A 23632-nucleotide genomic window follows, 5' to 3' on the forward strand; every position below is an offset into this window, starting at 1 on the left:
CGGTCGTACGCCACCGATGTTCGCTAAACTGCACATGCGTAAAATTCACAATGCGCATGCGCAAACTAGCTATTATGATCAGAAATTGCTCTCTCCTTCAACTTGGCCAGGTCGTTAGTTTGAAAGTGACAGGATGAGGCGTTTGTGGGTGGTAACAAGAGAAGGTGCTTGTGAACGGGGGAGTGGAGATCCGAACGCAGGCGTGCCTGACTATGCAAACGGCGTTTTATGGGAGTGCATAATTAACTAAGTAGTGTCATGGCACATGTGACATGGGAGGTTTTTACACTGACTTGATCGTAGTGCTTAAGAGAGGGTATGGTCAACCTTAAGGTCTACGAGCAGCTCTGATGGTTCCCGATGGTCTCGATTAATCCTTATATGGCCGGAGATGACATGTAATGGGAACGAGAAGGGGGCATATTTTTAGTCTTACGGCCGCATCCTCCCCTTGGTCATCCAGCTAACAATTCCATCTTAACGACGAAACTTGCGAGCACTTCATTTGCATATCCGGCCCCTTTTACCTTATGACCGTGCGGCCGCAACGACCGACTCTGAATGAGGTCCAATGTCCCTAAATGACAATTCCTGAGGATAAGACGGAGTTGTTCATCATTTAAGACATTCCAGAAACAAGCAAAAAGTATATATGATTCATATGATTCATTTAAGGAACAATGCTACCCAAAAGATATATTAGACCAAGCATTAGAGGATGTAGAGTAAGTAAGATAAAAAGGATCACTCTTCTAAAAAAAATCTCCAAAAAAAACCTATACATTGTACTAATGATGAGGAATCTGGAACAAGACAAGATAGGACAACAGTATTTGTGACCCAGTTTAATTAAAAAGCAAATGAGATTAGGAAAATGATTAAGAAAAAAATCCATCTCCTTAGATTAGATAATGTCTTAGTCAAAACAGGAATACTAGATGATAAAGTGATTTTTAGAAAATCAGACAATTTGAAATCAAAGTTAGCTCCAAGTCTCTTAGAAAGACGAAAAATACAAAAGAAGTCGGTATGACTGACATATGCATTCCACAAAGACCGATTGGATTCCACCATTGTGGGAAAACAGAATGTTTTACATGTAGATGTATGAATAGGAAATCTACAGAATTTTGATCATTTGGATCTAAAGAAGAATTTAGTATAAAAAGGTTTATGAACTGTAGATCTGATTTTGTAGTGTATGTAATCAATTGTGGGTGCGGGCTCCAATATGTGGGTCACACCATTAGACCTTTACATGTACGCTTTATGGAGAACAAAATAAATATATTAATGAATATTAGAACAAATTTTCTTTATAAACATGTCACTGAATGTCAAAAAGGATATATGAATAAGATTAAAATAATAGTGATAGAACATATAAAAAACACAGAAAGAGGTGGCAATAGATTTAACTTATTGTGCAAACTTGAGGCATTTTGGATCTATGGTTTAAAAACCTTAGTCCCAGGGTGTCTTAATGATACTATTGAATTAAATAACATTTAGGGAGTGTTATGAGATTGTAGTAAGCATTTTAGCTGAGATTATGAAATTTATAGATTGGCAACAAATGATTTTATCACTTCAATAATATTATTATATTATATTGTGTATTGTTATTGGTTTATTACGTGTTATATCTACTAAATGTATTAATTCTTGCTGATTATCAATGGGTAGAACCATACCTGTGGGGATATATTTATAGAGTTTAGACATTGTATATATTGAAGATACTATTAGAAAGATCAGGGGTCATTCAGAAAAGATGGCCACTGGAATACAAACAAACCCGAAGTTGAAACACAAATACCAGAAGTCCAGGTTAATAATATCCTTAACTCTGGGTATGGAACTCAAGCCATGTATTTTAGAATGAGGCTTGCATTTAGTAATTGATATGCAGGTCTATGATGTCATTACCTCCTAAGCCAATTAGGGGCATTTAAAAAGGAGACGGGCATTATGGGTGATACATCGTCTGAGGAAGCCGCTGATCACTCAAAATTGAGAGGCGGGGAACAGCGTCACGCAAAGACTCTATCTCCCAATACTAGCTCTGAGTACCATGTTGGGACCATGTGGTGAGTGGCGTCTCTGGAAGCTGAAGCCATGGACCTAGCTCACTGCTTACTGGAATGCCTCTAGATTAACTGCACTGTGGAAATTCCAGCAGCAAATTTACTAAATTGGTTGCTATGGGCAACATCTCCACTCTAAATACTCTCACACTTTAGTAAATTTACTCCAAAGACTCCATAAAGTGGAGGGTCAAGAAAGGCTGAGAAGCGAGAGCTCGACCATGGTAAAAATTATAAAGGTACTAAGACAACTAATTAAAGGGGCATGTATGAAATTAATGTGGATATGCACTACTAAACATATATTGGGACTGCATTATTGACCCTACTAACTCTAATAACAAAATTGGAGAACTTGGGAAGTAGCTGGATTAAGTATAAAGGCTGTACTACTAATATAATGTGTACAAAATCAAGTGTGGATATGTACTAGTAAACACAGATTGGGACTGAATTATTAACCCTACTAACCTAACCCTATTAATAAAAATGGAGAACTTGGGAAGTTGTTGCATTAAATACAAAGACTGCAGTACTAATATACAGTATATATAAAAACTAACAACCAGAAAGCATTGCTCCAGAGAATTTCCCAGGCCGCTAGCATAGTATCTGCAAAATACTCTGCCCTTTTAGTAGACCCATCAGAATCCAATAGAATATCTTACAAAGTTGCCAAAGCTGTAATACTCTCTGTGAAGAACAGGCCCGAATGGACCTTACTTATCGCAATAACAAATATGTCCGATGGGGCAATCGCCTTGGTAAACTGTTAGCACATTTGGTGAACTAATGGCTACAGCTAAACATATTTCTTCCATTCAATCAGAACTGGGTACACTTAGTTCCACTCCAGACCAGATTAGTGAGGCTTTCCTTAGATACTTTGAATCCTTTTATTTGGAATCTCCTGATCAACCTGCACAAGGTATGGCATTCCTCAAGAAGGCCGGTCTCCCAATGCTCATGGTAGAAGATAGGGATACTCCTGGCAGCCCCAATTACTGAGTTAGAGATTACAGCGATTATAAATACTTTGCCTACTGGTAAAACACCGGGCCCAGATGGCTTGTCAGCAGCCTATTATAAACTCCCCTCTTCGCAACTTGTCGCCCATCTTTCTAGTTTGTTTCATTCTATTCTTCAAGGTAAACCACATGAATTTAATATTGCCCGAGTTATTTTGTTACTAAAACCAAATAAAGATCCTACATTGGTTACCTCTTACAGACCGATCTCTCTTTTAAATCAGGATATAAAAATATTTACAAAATAATTGTCTATGTGGTTACAGCTGATTCTACCTAAAATTCTCCACCCTGCTCAAACAGGTTTTCTTAGAATTCCTCACTCAGTTCATAAAATAAGAATGCTCATTGCAGCCATGATTAAAACCCATCAGGCAAGGGACAAGGGCAACATAGTCATCAGTTGTGATGCAGATAAAGTTTTCAATAGAGTGTCCTGGGCACACTTGAACAGAATACTTTCTTATCAGGGATTTGGCCAGGAGTTTACCCATGTCTTTAATACCTTATATCAGCCACCAAAGGCTTTCCTGTCAGTTAATGCTCTAAACACAAGATTATTTAACCTCTTCCGTGGTACGAGACCGGGCTCCCCACTCTCTCCGCTATTATTTAATTTAGATCCTCTTATTAAACTTTTCTTTAACCACTTGTCTGGCATGGACGTAATTTTCTGTCCACACCAGGCAGTTCTTTATCTGTACTGGACATAAACTTTCATCCAGACAGATAAACATGAGGGCGGCTGCAGGAAGAGAATCTTCCCGCAGCTGCTGCTCTCAGAGGGACCTTCTCCCACTCTGAGCACCCTCTCCCCCTCTGTCTGCTGTGCTGCCAATCACTGCTGAACGGTCAGCAAAGCAGGACCCCCCAAACCCAGTGCCTGCAAAACTGAGCAGCCACTGGGGAAAAGTGAGCTTAACCTCCCCCTAACACCCCTGACATACCTGGTTCCTGTATCCAATCTCTAATTGAACGTTACGATAGTTGCAATGTTTCCGATGTTCTGATGGTGGTTCCGGTGTTCAGTTATTTAAAAAAATTATTATTTTTTTTACAAATCTTTAAAAAAAAAAATAATAATTTTATGAAACCATTTTGGATAAGTTAAAATGGATGTTCCTCACCTAATTCACTCATAAAAAATGACAATTTTGGAGCGGTTTTTGGGGAAAAAAAATCATCAGTTAAGTGGTTAAAGAGACTAGATGGTGTGGCATCATGTTGGCGCAAATGGAAATCAAATGTACTGCTTTTGCTGACGATTTATTACTAGATTTCACTGACCCAAAACTAGCGATGCCCTATTTGACAGATATAGTTGACACCTTTGAGCGGGTATCAGGATTTAAAATCAATTATACCAAAACTGTTGCTCTGGTTTTCTTCCCTGAGGCTAAATTGGGTTGGGGCAATTTATTCCCCTTTAGATAGGCTGCTCATGACTGCATCACTTATTTGGGAATTAATATACCAACAAATCCTGGCAAACTATATGATATTAACTATTCCCCTCTTCTGTTGCAGACCATCTCAGATTTTAGCATGTGGTCGCATCTTCCCTTAACATATCTAGGTAGATGCCAACTATATAAAATTATGTTTCCTTAGATTTACTTATGTTTTACAGATGCTTCCGATAATCCCACTTAATAAAGACCTAGCAACACTAAACAAAGCATTGACAACATTTATCTGGGCAGGCAAGCGTTCGAGAGTGTCCTTATTTAAATTGCAGCAGAGGAAGGTTAAGGGAAGCGTTAACTTACCCTGTCTTCGTTCCTATGCTCTGGCCGCAAACTACAGAGTGGCACTTGATTGGATTGTAGGTTCTGATGCTTACATGAAGCGACATATTGAACAGGCCTTTATCCCTGACTGGAACCTGGTTTCCTTATTACATACCCCTTCACTATATCTCCCTGCTCTGATCAAGGGTAATACTCTGCTACACTCCATGTGTATGGTGTGGAGATTAGTCCACTCTAGTTTAAAGGTATCTAAAACCAATTCTATATTCTTACCTTTGTGGGGTCACACAAACTTTCCTCCCAATAGAACTCTACTCATTTTTAAGACATGGCATACTGCTGGGCTATGTTATGTTTATCAATTTCTGAATATTGATGATTTGTCCCCTATTACTCGATCACAGTTACAAAAACTATTTTCTTCTCTGTCAATACCACAATTCCCATTTTTACATGTTGTCAGCTATGCACAGAATATACTAAAGGATCTCAATTTAGATCAACTTTGTTCCTTGGATAGGATGTTACTTCATAAACCAGCCCTTTCTACTTCATCCCGCATCTTGTTCTGGATATAGAAGATGGTTCAGTGTAGTGAATGTCAGTTGTTCCTGGCTGTTTAGTAAACAAGCCTGATTAATTAAAATTGTGTCCATTTGATGAAATAACTTTGTTTCATATTGATGTTTGTGTGGCAAAACAGAGGCTACAGATCTAGCATCTTGCTGATATAGATACAATTGGTTTGACTAATTGGAATGAGCTCACCAGTCATTGTTATAGCCACGTCTCTGTGTTGTTCTCTCGTTAGGCTATGTTCTGTGTCAGCCTGCAGATCGATCGGAGGTGGAGACACCAGTATGTGGATGGGAAGTGCCGTTATCTCCCTTTGTCTGCAGAGCGCCCCAGGCTGTGCAGTGGGTTTATGTGCCACTGTGCTGAGACTCTGTTTGTTCTCACAGTGGGATCTCCCATTTGAAGTCGCACAGCTCCGTAGATGGCAGAGGGGTCTTAGTTGTTTAAGAGCACTGGCTAGCTCTATTAAGGTCCCACAACTAAAAGTAAATGCGGTTAGGGTTGTGGTCTTTTCCAGCTGGACGGCCCAAGATTGATGCTGCTGCTTATTGTATTAGATGTGTCACAGGTCTTAGCAAGTTGCTCAACGTGTTTCTGTGTGCTTACACACCTTCATCAGGAGAATATCGGAAAAAGAGATTGAGCCTTTTTATGAGGTCCTTTTCAATTTGCATGATTGGGACCATGTTCAGCTGTGGAATCTGTCACAGCTTATAGCAAAAAGTGGAGAATGAGAACCATATAAGCACTCTATCTTCTCTTAGAACTTTACAGAGTTAAGAGTGTTATTTCTGCTAAACACATTTTGTTTATTTCTATTTATGATTTTGTCTTGTCATTATCACAATAAAAAAGATCCTTAAAACTTCATCTGCATAAACGTTTCAAAAAAATTATATTTGTATATATACATAATTTAATTTGAATTCATAAGACAGCAATAAATGTAGTTCAATATCATTGGGGACTATTGACGTGTTATTTGCCATTGTACTTTCATAATTAATCCAAATGTCGATAATTTGAATTCTGACAGTAAGAAAGAAAAAATATTCATAATTAATATTAAAAAAATCTGCTAATTACATTGGTAAAACAAGTATCTAGAAAAAATAAGCAAATTCTATATAATATAATTAGTTTTGTATTTGCAGCTCCATTATAAACTATATACATAGTAGTAAAAAAGAACATCAATAATCAGCTGACTGAAATATGTTGTAAATGGACATAAGGAATTAACAGAAAAGATGGAAACAATTAAGAAATACAAAAAAATGAAACAGGTTTGGTGGGAATGTTGAAGTGGCGGGCAGAGTTTCATTAATCTAACCATGAAAAGTATTTTAGAGGCCTATATGAAGCTTAATAAACTTCTAATCTCGGCATCGTGTACAGAAATGCATCAAAAAATCTTACATAGGGCATATTTTACACCAAAGCTAAAATAATAGGGGAGGCTTTCAATTCCAATTGCTACAAGTGTGGAGCACCTGAAGCAGACATTGTGCACTGTTTGTGGTCTTGTCCTCATGTTCAGGTATTTTGGAAATCCCTCCAAACTTATTTCACTAGTGTTTTAAAGTTGGAGTTTATAATCAATGAAGAATGGGCTTTTGGGGGTATTTACCCAAGTGACAATGGTTGTAGACTGATCTTGCTTATTAAATTAGCAGCAGTTATCCTCTCGCAATGGATTTCAACTGACCGCATACAGATATGTTTTTTTCATACCAAACTTTCCTTTCTATTTTTTATGGATTGGACTGAAGTTTCTCTATGTAAGGAAAAGAGGACAGAAAAATGTTTTGATACTTGGCTTCCTTATGTACATACGGTTTCTGATGTTATAAAAGAAGCCCTGAGAAAATATTTTAGTTTAACATCTTGGTATAATTTAGAAGTCTTATGAGGAATACCATTTTAATTGGTACAATTGGCTGTGTTATTGATCACTCTTTAAATGAGAAGTGTTTGTATCTATACCTTGTCTCTGTTTTTTGTTATTAAAATAAATGCTGTTGTTTATATACTACAAGATATTATTGTAGAAAATTTTGTACCTGATACTGATATGTATGTCAATCTGTCAATAAAAATTGTTTGAAAAAAAAACAACTAACAACAATCTGTTTGGAGATAATAAACTATTAAACAGTGGTGAGATATGCAGAATCTGATTTATTGTGCAATAAGTGGATAACCAGTGGATGATTTGTTATATATGTCATTTAATATTGTTCTATTTTATTGCCATTGCATTTATATTAATAAATTGATGAATTATTTTATTATATTGATGGTGTGATAAATGGTCCAGTAGCAGCGCTTCTTCAATTTGTGCTAACCCTTCAATGCATGGCCTCCACAAGACCTCTGAAGGTGTCCTGTGGTATCTGGCACCAAGACGTTAGCGGCAGATCCTGTAAGTCCTGTAAGTTATGAGGTGAGGCCTCCGTGGCTAGGACTTGTTTTACCAGCACATCCCACAGATTCTCAAATGGATTGGTATCTGGGGAATTTGGAAGTCAACACCTTGAACTCTTTATCATGTTCCTCAAACCATTTCTGAACAATTTTTGCAGTGGGGTAGGGTGCCTTATCCTGCTGAAAGAGGCCACTGCCATCAAGGAATATCGTTGTCATGAAGCGGTGTACTGCAATAATGTTTAGATAGTTGATACATGTCAACATAACATTCACTTGAATGCCAGGATTTCCTAGCAGAACATTGACCAGAGCATCACACTGCCTCCACCGTCTTGCCTTCTTTCCATAGTCCATCCTGTTGCCATCTTTTCCCCAGGTAAATGACCCACACAGACCCAGCTGTTCACATGATGTAAAAAAAACGTAATTCAACAGACCAGGCCTCCTTCTTCCATTGCTCCCGTGCCCATTGTAGGCACTTTCGGCGGTAGACAGGGGTCAGCATGGGCACTTTGACCGGGCACTCTGACCGGTCTGCAGCTATGCAGCCCCATATTCCGCAAGCTGTAATGCACTGTGTGTTCTGACACCTTTCTATTATTGAACAAAAGGGAAGGTGGGAATCCGCACTGACCTGATCCAAATAGGATCAAAATAGATGTGTGTATAGAGTTAAAGAACAAACCTATAGGGTATAAATAGTATGGTATAATCCTACTAAATCATAAGGTTGGTGGTGCTCCCTAGAGTCAGGTATATCATGTATAAACGAAAGAAAGAAAGAAAGAAAGAAAGAAAGAAAGAAAGAAAGAAAGAAAGAAAGAGGAAAGAAAGAAAGACATTTATTAACAGTTTCTTATATAGCACAGCATATTCCGTTGTGCTTTATAATTGTAGACATTAATAGAACAAAACTGGGTAATAACAGACAGATATATAGGTAGGAAGGCCCTGCTCGCAAGCTTACAATCTATAGTGATATAGGCATTGATACACAAGGATAGGTGCTATATATTGCATTTTGGTCCAGCCAGAATGCGCAGTTTCTTGGTTGGCTGCATCATCCAGTCACACAGGAATGTCGACCAAATGTCATGAGGATGTGAGAGAAAGACGATGTGTGAGGTTGTGTGTGGACTGTGAAAGGGGATGTAATTAGATATGAAAGCTATGAAGGTTATGTGGGAGGTTCTGGAATCTGATAAGCTTGCCTTAAGAGGTGAGTTTTCAGGGAACGCTTGAAGGATTGGAGACTAGAGGAAAGACTTATTGTGCGAGGTAGGGCATGCCATAGAGTGGGTGCAGCCCGAAGAAAGTCCTGTAACCGTGAATGGGAGCAAGTAATGCATGGGGATGAGAGACGAAGATCTTGTGCTGAGCGGAGGGGTTGGGGAGGGTGATATTTTGAGATGAGTGAAGTGATGTATGTTGGTGTTGTTTGGTTAATAGCCTTATGTGTAAGTGAAAGTATTTTGTATTGAATACGGTAGAAAACCAGCAACCAATGGAGGGACTGACAAAGCGGTGCAGCAGACGATGAACATTTCATAAGGAAGATAAGCCTCGCAGCTGCATTCATATTGGATTGTAATTGCAGTAGCCTATTTTTGGGTAGACCAGTAAGGAGGCTATTACAATAGCCAATGCGGGAAATAATAAGTGCATGGATTTTTGCAGTGTCTTGTGTGAGATATGGTCGAATTTTTAATGTTTTTTAGATATACGTAACATGATTTTGAAACAGATTGAATGTGGGGAACAAAGGACAGTTCAGAGTCAAGGATGACACCAAGGCAGCTAGCTTGTGGGGCAGGGTGGATGGTCGTGTTATCAACAGTGATAAAGAAATCAGGTTGATAACTGTTTTTGGCCAGTGATAATATAATTAATTCTGTTTTAGAAATATTAAGTTTCAGGTGGTGAGATGACATCCAAGATGAAATGGCAGAAAGACATTCAGTGACACGGACCAATACAGATGGTGATAAATCTGGGGAAGATAGGTAGATTTGAGTATTATCCGCATACAGATGGTACTGAAATCCAAAAGAGGAGATTAGTTTGCCAAGAGAGGTGGTATAGATAGAGAATAGCAGAGGACCTAAGACAGAGCCTTGTGGTACTCCAACTGACAGAGGTAGTGAAGAGGAGGCAGAATCAGAAAAATGAACAGTAAAAGCAATCAGATAGGTAGGAAGACAACCAAGAAAGAGCTGTGTCCTTAAGACCTAGGAATTGCAGTGTTTGTATGAGAAGAGATTGGTCAACAGTGTCAAAAGCAGGAGCCAGATCTAGAAGAATTAGGAGTGAGTAATGGCCTTTAGCCTTGGCAGTGACAAGATCATTTACTACCTTTGTCAGTGCTGTCTCTGTGGAGTGTTGGGAATGAAAGCCGGACTGAAGTGGTGTGTGAGTTAAGAAAGTGTGTGAGGCGGATGTAGACAAGTCTCTCAAGTAGCTTGGAGGGGCATGGGAGCTGGGAGATAGGATGGTAATTTGAGAGCATGTTAAGGTCAGAATTTTGTTTTTTCAGAATGGGAGTAATCACTGCGTGCTTGAAAGTGATGGAAAGTTGCCAGTAGAGAGAGAAAGATTACAGATTTTAGTTAGGGTTGGGATAAGCACAGGAGACAGAACTTTACTGATTTGTGAGGGTATGGGATCTAGAGGAGAGGTAATAGAGTAGGAGGATGAGAAGAGTGTAGATACTTCATCTTCGTTTGTGAGATCAAATGAAGAGAATGTGCCAGAGGGTTCAGGTAGGGAGTTGAGCAGGTCACTAGCTGAGGAAGAGCCTACCATTTCATTTCGGATCTTATCAATCTTGTCCCTAAAATAGGAAGCTATGGTCATCCTGTATAGCAGGAAGACAGCTATACAGGATGACCATAGCTATCTAATATACTCTACTGTTACTCCTGGGGAGCACCGCCAACAGAGTCACTAACATAGAGAGTTCCCTCTCTAAGTAAATATCAAGACGTTGGCTACTATATAAAATGTATAATTTATGCTTTAAGCCTGTGCGGAGTCCCCCATCTGCCTAAAATAGGAAGCAAGATCTTGTGCACAGATAGTAGCAGGTGGTTTGGGTGATGGAGGGGTAAGAAGCAGTTTAAATGTATTAAAAAGTCGGAAAGAAAGAAAGAAAGAAAGAAAGAAAGAAAGAAAGAAAGAAAGAAAGAAAGACTCTTTGTTGGGGCACTCTTTTGATTGAAGAGAAGGGGGGGTGCTCACAATATATACAGATCAAATGGCATATCGATAAGAGTGCGAGAGCTGCAAACAGATAAATGTAAAAAGCAAAAAGCAATAAATGTATCAGCCAGTTGCAGAGTGATTTCCAATATTTGGATAGGATGCTATCCTGATAATCATTGGATATAATGGCTGGGTTTAATGATTGCAGTTCAAAAGCATGTATAGTGAAAGTAGAGAGGAAAAATATACAATAGACAATAATTATAATAATACTTTGCAGGTATAAAATGTGTTAGTAGGCCATATGATTCTAACACATTTTATACCTGCAAAGCATTATTATAAAGCATCTACCAGATAGGAACATTTAACCCATTTGGGTTCAGAACTTAAAACTATCAGAGTATTTGTGCAAATTGTGGATACTGCATTTCAATATATGATTGATATTTATATGTGCAATTGAAAAATATACTACAGTATCCAAGAATTTCTCTAATGTAACCAATTTTAATATCTTGTATTTGTATCTATATAATTATTGTCTATTGTAAATGTTTCCCTCTCTACTTTCACTATACATGCTATAACTCACTTTTGGTAGGTACTAACCACTGCATACTGGGAAGACCTGTCGTTTTGCAGATGCGCTGACCCAGTCGTCTAGCCATCACAATTTGGCCACTCAGATCCTTAAGTTTACTACATTTTCCTATTTCCAACGTATAAACTTTAAAAACCTGACTGTTCACTTGCTGCCTTATATATACCACCCCTTAATAAGTGCCATTGTAACGAGATAAATGTTATTCATTTCACCTGCAAGTGGTTTTAAGTACTCTATGGCTGGTCTGTGTACATGTAACTAAAACATTATAGACCACAGGGGCTGCTTGTTTTCAACTCCATGGGCCTCCCAAGATACTTAAACCAGCTTGGATGGAGGAGTGTGGATAAAAATGGATGTATATGCATATACACATCTACATATATATATATATATATATATATATACACAAAAGTTGACGTTTAAATTGGGATAAAGTGATGGCATACAACAATAAAATAGTGATATAGAAAAATTATGGATATTTCTATCTTATATATATAATTATACAGTGTATGATGACTAATGTCATCCAAAATAGAAAAAGAATAATTGAGTGTTCATATTTGAAATTGTTATATTTATATATAAGGTATCTAATAAAGGATATTGGTACGCCTCTCACACATATTAGAGAAATGAATATATCTCTCTATATGGATAAGAGGTTGTCAAAGGTATTTCCAAAGAGATGGTCTATTATTTTCCAAGATGGTCTATTAGGTTTTAATAATAAAATGTCACAAGAAATTAAAAGTATATATGACATAATTCTCTCACCCTAGGTTTTAATATGATAATATGTATCCCAATATTAGTAAAAGTATGTACTATGCTATATCAATTAATCTCATGTATTCAGTCTCAACTCATTACTTCAAACACCTTGGTGTAACATAATATGATACAGTCCTATATTGAAATCAAGTAGATGGTAGCTGAATCATGTGTATAAGCATCAAAAGCATACATATATGCATACCCATGTACATACATATATACTGTACATACTGTACACATACACATGCATTTCTCTTGCATTTTTCTCACATGTATAACAACAATGCATTTAAGAAGGCTTTTTGATTAATCCACTAATATATTGCTGAAACTTTAGTATCGCAGTGATAAGAAAAGGGAGCATAGCATTTTTCTAAAACAAACTAATTAATATGTCTGACACAAGAGAACCACACATTGAAATATAATTGATAATAACAGGCCAGACACCAATCATTCTGATGTCTTCTAACAACAGATACTAAGTATAATCATTTCTTTCCTTTGGATACTTTGTTTGTTTGTTTTGACACAAATGAATATTATGGAGAGAGGAATATTTATTCCATAACAACATTCATTCTTTAAACATATTAAATAGTATCCATTGTGATAATTAGAACTTTTCGATAACAGATACATCAATATGTGATAATAAGTGATTACTGTTTGCTTCTGCTTCTATGTCACAACATGGGTTTGCATAAATTATTGTAATATAACCAATTAGGTCATTAGGAGAGCTTCTAGCTGTCAGATTTTTCATTCACATTAATTTCCTTCTTACTAACACTTATCTATCTTTTATATTCACTGTTTCAACATTTAATATCAATGTATTTTACATATGTGTAATAAAGGTTATGTTTTAATTTTAGTGCATCACTCAACGACATATCTTTTTTCTTTTTGTTTAGACTACATGCAGATCCACACACTTCTTGCGATTTTTGTAACTTTGCATATGGATGTCATTGTGGATATTAGTAAACACATTTTTATCTGTAAATTTGGGAACAAATGTGTCAAACTCAGCATCAGCCCCTTTGTATTTGTTGAAAATATTTATTCTTTAATACTTTTTCTCTTCTTTTTAAAAAAAAAAAAACTTGAAATCCTGCTATGTCTGCTGTCATATTAAACCATAAGTAGCATACATTGTAATTTGCTAACATTATAGACGTTTTCATAGTGGTTTCTATGACAGGTGGCTTTACATGAAGATTATTTTGTGTGCATTACTGATACAGTATACATAAAGAAGCAGCTTGTGCTGTTAACCAATCACAGTGCAGTATTGCAACCTGCTTCATACTGATTTATATGACAGGAGCTGTCAGGAAAGCTCTAAGGGGGGTTGCCCAGAACGCTCCCTGTGTGAGAATCATCATCTCCTTCTTTTGCCTGACTGGCATTGCCTGTAGCACCATTTTCCATATGCTCCCTATTACCAACCATGGAGGAGTCATGCTTGTCTCCATTTTTTCCCAAGAGATGTAGTTGGCCACTGTGGGGTACAAAACAAAATGCGTAATTTGGGCCCCACTCCTCTGGTGCAGAGCTGTGAATAGGATGCAAATTGTTGATAATCACATCATTACACCCCAGTCCTGCCCATTCATATCACTAGCCCACAGTTTGTGCCATTACCCATAAGAATTAGTAAAAGTGGGCAAAGTCATCTATAAAATGGAATGAACCTTTGTTAAATATGGGAATTTGGCTATATGGCCTTCAATAGTTTTTTTTTCTGTAGAGAACTTTCTGGGAATTGTTGTTTTTTGTGACAGTTCTATTACAGTATATGATTTGCCCACTGAGCATTCACAGCACGACACAGGCCAATCCGGAAATCTCACTTATAGAAAGACTATTTTTTTTGTGTTTAATAATACGTGTCTAGGGGTGGGCAATAAGCCGCCCCACAGCTTTTGTAGAACTACACATCCACATTTTTCCTATTTGGCCATGCTAAAACTGTTGCAAGGCATGCTGGTATTTGTAGTTCAACAACAGCTAGAGGGCTGGTTGTTGCCCACCCCTGGCTCTAGCACCTAACCTGTATATGCTAGTATGCAGTACTGCACTGATGGGCCCCAATAAGGACTGCAATATACAGAAAGAAGCATTTCCCAAAAGTGATTTTTTTTTTAAAGAAAGTTGTGTATTTGCATTTTGCCACTATATTGTTTGGGCAAAAAACAAAAAGTAGCTTAGTAATAAAAAAAAAAATATTAAAAAAGTTTGCAATTAATAATGAGATTATTTTTTTACTTTAGTGTGTTTTTAATTCCTACAGTGTTTCGTCAGAAAGAGAAAGAGAAGAACATATATGGAACTGGTCTCTATCAAGGTGAGTTTTGATGTTTTTGTTTGTCCTTTGTTCCATTTGTGACAAAACACCTATTAGTTTGCCTTATGTTGTAGAACCCGAGGTTCAAGGGATGGCTGGAAGCTTTTGGCCTGCTGGAGTGGCCTGGGCTCTTCCAGCAGTATGCTCTAGTAGTAGTAGTAGTAGTAAAAAGAAATGCTTCTAAAACCATCCAGGTATGGTTTGTCTAATGGGGACATGACTTTACTGTCACACTTCTGGGATTTTGTTGATTCAGGTCAGGATGTCTAGGAATGGCTTCATTGATAGGAGAATAGATGAAGCTGGGAGGCTTTTGGAGACTCTTCCTCATGCAGACTGCCTATAGAAGAATGGAAATGGATTAGAATATGGAGCCATGTGGGTAGCTGACTGAGGGCCTGATTCAGCAGCGATCGCAATTGCAACTACATACGCAGATCGAGTGGTATGTAGTTATGAGACTGGCGGACGCATGGCCACTGGTCTCAATGCTGACAGTGTAATTCCAGCAAGGGATCTAACATAGGCGTTGAAATACAGATGCCTATGTTAAACCCGACGCTGGAACTCCGACAGGATGCCGGGCCGATCGTCCAATGCCGGGGGTAAGTATCCACGTAGCTGGGGATGGGGGGTTAGGTTTAGGGACCCCCCGTGGAGACTTAGGGTTAGGAACCCCACCTGGGAGGGGTAGGGTTAGGCTAGCGGAAGGGGGATTAAGTTTAGGCACTAAAGGGGGAGGATAGGGCTAGGCACCCCCCCGCGAGGGTTAGGCTTAGGGTGCGGGAAGGGCGGGTTAGTTTTAGGCACTAATGGGGGGAGATTAGGGTTATGCACCCCTAAAGGCGGGTTAGGGTTGGGGGGGAAGGGTTAGGAATAGTAAACTTACCTCTGCTGTCAGGATCTCTTCTATCGGGCTGCCGGCGTTGTGATTTGAACTGCCGAGCTCACGTCCGGCGGTCAAACATACTGATTCCGATCAAGCAATTGTTATTTATTATCCATTGCACATGCGTATACACTGCACTGCGTGTGCGTGGCAATCGTACTGTGATTAAGCACGCAGATAGGAATCCATCACAGAGTGAGTGACAGGTCATGAGCGTTTGGTGGTGGTGATGGGGTAGTGGTTGCAGAAGCTCAGGCGTGCCTGTCAGTTTGAACACTGTTGCATGGGCGTGTATAAATTAGCCACTGCAATTGCTTACACAGCTTGCGACGAGACTTGCAATCTCAGTGATAGATCAGACCTACTGTAATTGTGAGTGATGCGCTGATGTCCTTTGATGTTACCAGGGCCGCAGAGAGCCCGGCCGGGCCCCGGTAAAGGAGGGGGGCATGGCCTATTTACAGGAAGCGTGGCCATGCCCCCTTGTTAAAAATAAATAAACAAATCACTTTTGCAGTGCCGCTGTGTGCTGGGGAGGGGGGCGCTGTAAGCCCCCCCAGTCCGGCGCTAAGCAGGGGGGGCGCAATCAGTGTGATCACTCCCCCTCACAGCCATAGGAGACTGCTCTGGCAGCTGCAGCAGCCGCGAGCAGTCTCGCACTGCAGCCCAGCACAAGCTGTGTGCTGAGCTGCTGTGAGGGAGGGGGGGGGGCGACGCCTCTCTAGCAAGCCCGGGCCTCGGTAAACTGTACCCGCTCCCCCCCCTCTCGGCACCCATGGATGTTACCAATATATACGCAGGACTGCGAGGTATTACGGATGTGAGAAAATAGCAGTGGGCGTCTCTATGCAGGCTGAGCGGTCGCAGGCATTAGCATATTTTCGCAGCTTCATTGTGTGTGATTATGCAGCTGCAATCGCACTTGCAATCCATGCTGAATCAGGCCTTGACAGCAGTCATAGCTAATGGTATATATGGAAAATTGTAATTTCAAATCGCTATAGTTCAGTAGAGACTCACCTGTACATTACCCAGTAGCGGATCCAAAAAAAATGACAGATTGTGTACCATAATTGGTCAGGCTCAGTGTGAATATAGGATACATCTACAGTTGATGTGTGAAGCTGCGGAGCATTACTTAAGGCTGTACGGGTACTTGGTAGCCTGTTGTTTTACTGGGTGCTGCCCAGTACTTTTGTAAAATAAAAATAGCAATAAAAATAACAAACCTGGCTGCCAAATTGTCTGTTCTAAATAAGGGAAACAAAATAATGAAGATGTAACTAAATATCTCCACCAGCTTTTCCCTCACAAGTCTCTCAGCCCTCCACCTTTTCCCTCCAATATCCCTCTGCCCTCCACCTTTCTCTCCAATATCCCTCTGCCCTCCAACTTTCTCTCCAATATCCCTCTGCCCTCCAACTTTTCCCTCCAATATCTCTCCTCCCTCCATTTCTTTGCTGACATGCCCCTCTGCCCACTGCAGTTTTCCTTACATTCCCTTCTTCTCATCACATTTTTCCTCACATGGCTCCCCCCCTCCCCTCTGCCCATCACATTTTCCATAACATGACACCCCTGCCCATTTTAGTTTTTATCCCATACCCCTTTCACATCACATTTTTCATCACATACCCTATCACTCTTTTTCCTCACATGTCCCCACTGCCCATCACATTTTTCCTCACATAACATACCCCTCTTCCCACAAGTCCCCCCATTGCCCCTCTTAGTTTCCTGATACTTTGTCATCACTATCTGACTGTAGCATCTGTCTGTGTCATAGCTGCAGCCTCAATTCAATCACTGTCCCGGCCGACTGTGCAAATCTTCTGAGAGGAGGCAGTGGCACCTTGCTCGCTCAGACAAGCCACTGCCCACTGTCATACAGGTGTAGAACCAGAGTGCGGGAGTTGGCTCTGGCATGGAATCCTCTGTCATTTCGAGAGGGAGGGGGCTCCTGAGTCCTGGCACTGCAGGGGAGTGTGGAAGTCTAGAACTCCCAGTTTTTAAAGCCATTGATAGGGGGCATGTGCCTTAGTGCTCCCACTTTAATCTACCACTGTAAATAGCTGTATAAAGTATAAACAGCATATTTTGATGCCAGACTATGCTACAGTATTTATTCACTAAAATTGCTTCACTTCCAACAGTGATCAGGAAATTATGCTATTGCAACTTCTTGTAGGCCGCATTGGGTAGCAAACCTACCAGCAGCATAGGTGATGGGTGCTTTGGTCCCATCCTGAGCAACAATAACAGTGAGAGGAGGTGGTGGAGATGGCTTTTATCAAACTGTCAGTGTCTGTTTGTGTTTCATTATTATCCTGTATGCCAGTCACAATCATTGAGGGGGAGATTTAGAAAATCGCGGAGAGAGAAAGAAAGTGAAGAAATTGGTCATAGCAACCAATCTGATTCTGTCATTTTTCTAGCACAGCCTGTAAAATGACAGTTGGAAGCTGGGTGGTTGGTACTTTATCTCTCTCCACTTTCTCGCTCCAAGATTTGATAAATCTCCCTCTGAATGTCAGTGAGTCTTTTTCTTGTCAGCATATTTGGAAATGTTAGTCTATGTATTCATCTACAGTTTGACAATGCGATCAGAGTGTTAAGTAACTTGTTTGTTATTAATTAATACTTATTATTATTATTAGTAGTAGTAGTAGTAGTAGTAGTAGTAGTAGTAGTAGTAGTAGTAATGTACCTCTTAGTTTATTATTTTATTGAAACCAAAAGATACCTTGGAGTTCCGTGACCTGTATAGAGCATTTTGGTTTTTACATTGTCACGAATGTCCTTGGTGGGTTATAATTTCCTTACAATTTATGGTATCCTTATAAAACCAATTTAATATTCAGTATAAAGCATATTCTTGTAAACACTCTATAAAACAGCATTTTAGTGAAATGAAGGGAGATTAATTGTGTCAACATTTCCCCACCCCGTGATTCTCAATGCCATGATTCGTTGCATCGCTGGTCAGGTCACAGACAGTTGTGTCATCAAGCCAGTGGACTATCCCAGTAGACTACCCAATTCACTATGGAAGTGAGTGGATATAGGACAGTGGCTTACTCTCTTCGGTGTCTGGGAGAAGTCCCTGAGATTCTGGAGTTTCCCGGACGTTCCAGGAGATAAGGTTGTTAGCTCATTTAAATATCGTGTCATTCACAAGAAATCTAATTTTTGTAGTTGTTACCCAGTCCATGTAAAATGTAGGTGATCCATTTGGAGCCTATTCATCACAATAGCAGTTGCAGGATACTTATGCTTCACCAGTGGTTCTTATGTGACCCTTAAGAATGTACTGTGTTTAGGTGATCTTTTTGTTGCTATGGAACCTTCAGTTCAATCCAGGTAATTCCTATTGTGAAATTAAAATTCAAGATTTTAAGAATAACCTGCTGGTCTCTTGACTAAGAAGGCATTTTCATGTTTCCCTGAAGCACTTTGACACCGACATTTCCCATGAGAATATCTTGTACTTCATTAGAATGTAAATGCAAAGACAGACTGTAGGAATATCTCACAACCAACAGACAGTTAGTGGCAAAAGATGTCACTTAGAATCTGATATGTGGGATTTTGCAAAGCTTCAAACAAACTTTTAGAAAATGTAAAGCTTAAAAATTCCGATTGTTGGGAACCTTGTAAATGTGTATCTGCTCTGACTGATTCCACACACGTTTCAGGGTATGTCATGTTGGGTAATCAAGGACATAAGAATTACAGGGTTTTACCTCCTATAACTTCACATAGATGATGGTCACAAAGAAAAGGGATGTAGCACTCATAGCAAGAGGAGAACAACTTCTGTAAAGAGTATAGTACCATACAAACTAAAAAGATACAACAACTCAAATAGCCAAACACATAGGTAAACAAACAAAAAGCACTGCTATGTAATCTTTGGATTAAAATAAATATAACTTGTCAGTATTAGAGATGAACGATTAGTTAATTTTCAGAAAAAGATTTTGCCCATTTCATTGGTTTTATAACTGCCACGTTAAACATGTGGTATTATTTGACCAGTGGTTTTGCTAAAAACTGTTCCATAAAATAATATTATTTTTTTTTAAAAATGCATGCCATGAAAAACTAAAAAAAATGTAAGGATTGGTTTGTGGATATTATTAATGCTGTAGTTGTGAGGGGAGTTCTTAAGCATTTAACAATTTTTAGTAGAACAGTTACATTAACCTCCAATTCTATTTGCTTTAGTGTTTGCAGTACGGGCAGCACCTTGGAGAGCTACTATTGCAGCCACTTGCTATTTCTAGCAAATTTCTGTGTTGCAAATCAAACTATATTCTAAAATCATTTGTTCCTAATTTAACCTTTTATTATGCATTCCGTTTTGCCTGATGTAACTATAGCATACTCATCTTTGTGCATCCAATAGGCTTGCTTCCACTTTGCTTACTGATGATAATTACTATCACACATTATACATTAAAAGTTTTACTTCTGTTTGTGTCTACAAATATAAATTTTAGACATAGTTATTATTAATACTTTGTTGCTTTATTTTAGTTATTAACTGTTCAAAAATAATTTAGGAATAACTACTGTTTGAAGGTTACAACAGTTTGAAGGTACATTGGACAATTGTCTGTGCAGTGAATTATGACTTCCATGGAAGTCATACATTCATGTATGACAATGTTTATTACAATGGGCTTACAGTTTTATAAGGAGATGTATCAGCCAGTTTATGAAATACTACTATTTTTATACAGTATTTGTCAGTAGTTTGTTCATATATTACATGTGGTGTTTATGGATCTTTACATTTACGTGAGAGACAAAAAGAGAATATCAATAGAGACCTATGTAAGGGGGAGATGTATTAAATCTTTGAGAGCGAATCAGTGGAGAGAGATAAAGTACCAACTAATCAGCTTCTAACTGTCATTTTAAAGGCTGTTTTTAAATAAATTACAATTGGAAGCTGATTTGGTTAGTACTTCGAGGTCTATTCATAAAGCAGTGAAAAGTTCTGTTTATTAGAAAATTGTCCATATAGTGTCATGAATGGACGATGACCAATGACCTACGGTATTGTACAATAACTGTACCATTACACTTGAACCACATTTATTACCTATTTTAGCAGTTGTAATATTATAAAACTGACTGAGACCATAGAGTGCTTATTAATAACACTATCAATCTACTGTTTGCAGACAAAGTGCACATGGCTAAACCAGAGGCTTATATTCCGCCTCAGCAGTGCGTGCCTAGTGGCCAAGATGAGCTCATAATGCTGCAAGAACAGGTGAAATTGGGAATTATCAGTGTGGATGAAGCACTTCAAAAATTCCACCAGTGGCAGAATGAAAAAAGTGGACTAGACCTCCTTCAGCAGGTACCAAAGCATTTTGCCAGTAGCTTATAGCTTTGCACAGATAGAATGACAATATTGCTTGTCAAAATGAGACAAAGGCCCTGATTCAGAGCCGGACGCTCTGACCAGAGCGCTCGCTCTGAATCAGGGCCCTCCTCCATTAAAATGGAGCGTCCTCCTGGACGCTCATATAGCTGTGGGTCACCACCCACAGCATATACGAGCGTGCAAAAAGATGGTCGCGATGGTCTTGACCATCGCGACCATCGGACTTGCGAGGGAAACCCTACGGTCGGGTTTCCCAGCCGCAAGGCCAGGAGTGATTTTGGCTCTATCAGAGCCAAAATCACTCCCACTGACATCACTAGTGATGTCACTGGGGCCGGCTTCAGACGGTAGGCGTTCCCATGGGAACGCCTCCGTCTGGCAGGCACGCCCACCAAAGGGGACGTGCTGTCAATCAACATCGACAGCACGCCCCCTTTGCTGCGAGGCCCCGAGCGATGGAAAGCCCGTCGCTCGCCGGGTCTCGCGCATGCGCACGACGGAGCTCCCTCCGTCATGCGCATGCGCAGTGGGGAACATCGACCCACTTGCGAGCGGACTGCCGCTCGCGAGTGGGTCTGAATGACCCCCAAAGTCCAGAATTCACTAATTCATTTAGTCAGGGCCTACTCAGTTGGCGTAGACAGTTCTCCTAACTTTACAAAATACATTTCACTTTATTGTAAGGCAAGATCTCTGTAATGGAATATCTTCAAACATCCCTGAAGACATTTGTCAGTGAAAGAGTCAGTAGTTATTGCAGTTGTAGTACCCAACATAGTAATTCTAATTAAGCAACATTATTTTTGAGTGGAGTTACCCTTTAATATTGCTTTGGCAAAGTTGCCAATTTAATTTCACTTGCAAATCAATGTAAGGAAATTGCAAGTATTATAAGCATTATCTAGAAACCGATTATCCTGAAGATTCCTAAAAGACAAAGAAGATAATAATTGCTGCAGGTTGGTAATGATGTCATACATGTGACATGATGCTAAGCATTTTCAACTATATTATTTCCAAGGTGCATTGCTAAACAATTAATAAGGGAATGAATTCTCTGGAAGCATGTCAGAAGCAGGCATCATCTTTAAATTTAATTTAATACATTTTAGGCTTTGTGCTAGAAATGACATAAAACTTATTTTCTGGAAAATCCTAAATCCCAAGTATCCAAGATGTTTGCAAAAGTTTTCTTTTTTTTTATTCAACAAACTTTATTAGGTAGGGTTACATATTACAATGCACTTTAAAAAGCAGGTTTACAGTATATGAGCACCCTGTGCATTAACAGATTTTCTATTGCTAATAAACCCAGAATGGAAGATGCATTGCCAAGATGGCATCTGATACCAGGGAAACCCAGCTGCAAGAATCCAATCAGTATCATGGCTCCCATGATTTAATACTTTTACAAACACATATTATATAATGACTGAAGAAAAGCATTACTTTGATATGATGTAATGTAATGTATTGATTGTAATGAGAAACATGTATTGAAATAGTTATTTCAATTATAATGCATTTTCTTCTATTAGAAAAAGCTGCAGCAGCTGCGTGATAATATTATTGGAGATAAACCAGACGACGATAAAGTATATGGTAAGGCCTGAAAACCATTGTATTTATTCTTGGGGCAAATCAATTCTCTACGATGTGCACCTGTGACGTCCATCTGAGCACATTTAATAAGGAGTTTTCACAAATTTTTCTGCAAATCTCTATGAAGTGTGCAGATAAATGATTTCAGAGTGCCTTCATGACCGCTGTGAACTTTGCTCCCTCTGATTTTAAGAGCTTATACATATTCATATTAGAGATGTATGCAGACCCCCGTGTTTTGGTTTTGGTTCTTAATCATCATCGTATTTTGGTTTTGGTTCTAAGGGGTCTATTTTCTAAGCAGTGTTAGGAGACAGAGTGAAAAGTGATAAGAAAGTGATAAGGTGCCAGCCAATCAGCTCCCAACTATCATCTCACAGGCTGTGTTTGAAAAATGACAGTTGGGAGCTGATTGGCTGGCACCTTATCACTTTCTTATTACTTTTCACTCTGTCCCCTAACACTGCTTAGTAAATAATTCCCTAAATCATCATCGTATTTTGTTTTTGGCAAAACCAAATCAAGTAACTTGGACCTGTTTTTATTAACATAAATAACATCAATTTCCAGTCACGTTTGACCACCTCACATCACCTGAAGTCATGAGGAAGGGACTTAAATGCAATCCAAAGAACATGAGATCCAGTTTTAGATCCGAGTTCCGACCTTGCGAGACGTCTCGAGTTCGACTCGGAAGCCTAAAGTTTGAGTGTCTTCGTTTTTTTAGTAAAACTGAACGGCTCATCCCTGTTTCATATCAAACAGACTAAGGGGGGAGATTAACTAAACTGCAGTTTTGTAAAACCACAGTTTTTTGTAATTTTTTTCCTTCAGTTTAGCAGGTCAGACTGGTGTAAAATAGCTGGAATTTGCCATTTTACAAAGCACTACTTTCAAAATCACCATCCAAAATGTATCAAACCACGG

At 39.1% G+C, this 23632-nt stretch overlaps 1 protein-coding gene across 1 annotated transcript in view; it reads left to right on the forward strand.

The window, feature by feature from the left end:
* Window positions 1–23632, forward strand: part of BANK1 (B cell scaffold protein with ankyrin repeats 1) — a 533405-nt gene that overhangs the window by 490099 nt on the left and 19674 nt on the right. Inside the window, exons 14-16 of the mRNA XM_088453252.1 lie at window positions 14760–14813; window positions 20895–21076; window positions 22642–22705. Coding sequence (XP_088309378.1) covers window positions 14760–14813; window positions 20895–21076; window positions 22642–22705 — 300 coding nt within the window. The remainder of the gene's footprint in view (window positions 1–14759; window positions 14814–20894; window positions 21077–22641; window positions 22706–23632) is intronic.

Source organism: Taudactylus pleione, unplaced genomic scaffold, assembly GCF_031769625.1.
Source record: "Taudactylus pleione unplaced genomic scaffold, aTauple2 ptg000573l, whole genome shotgun sequence".
Classification (NCBI taxonomy): domain Eukaryota; kingdom Metazoa; phylum Chordata; class Amphibia; order Anura; family Myobatrachidae; genus Taudactylus; species Taudactylus pleione.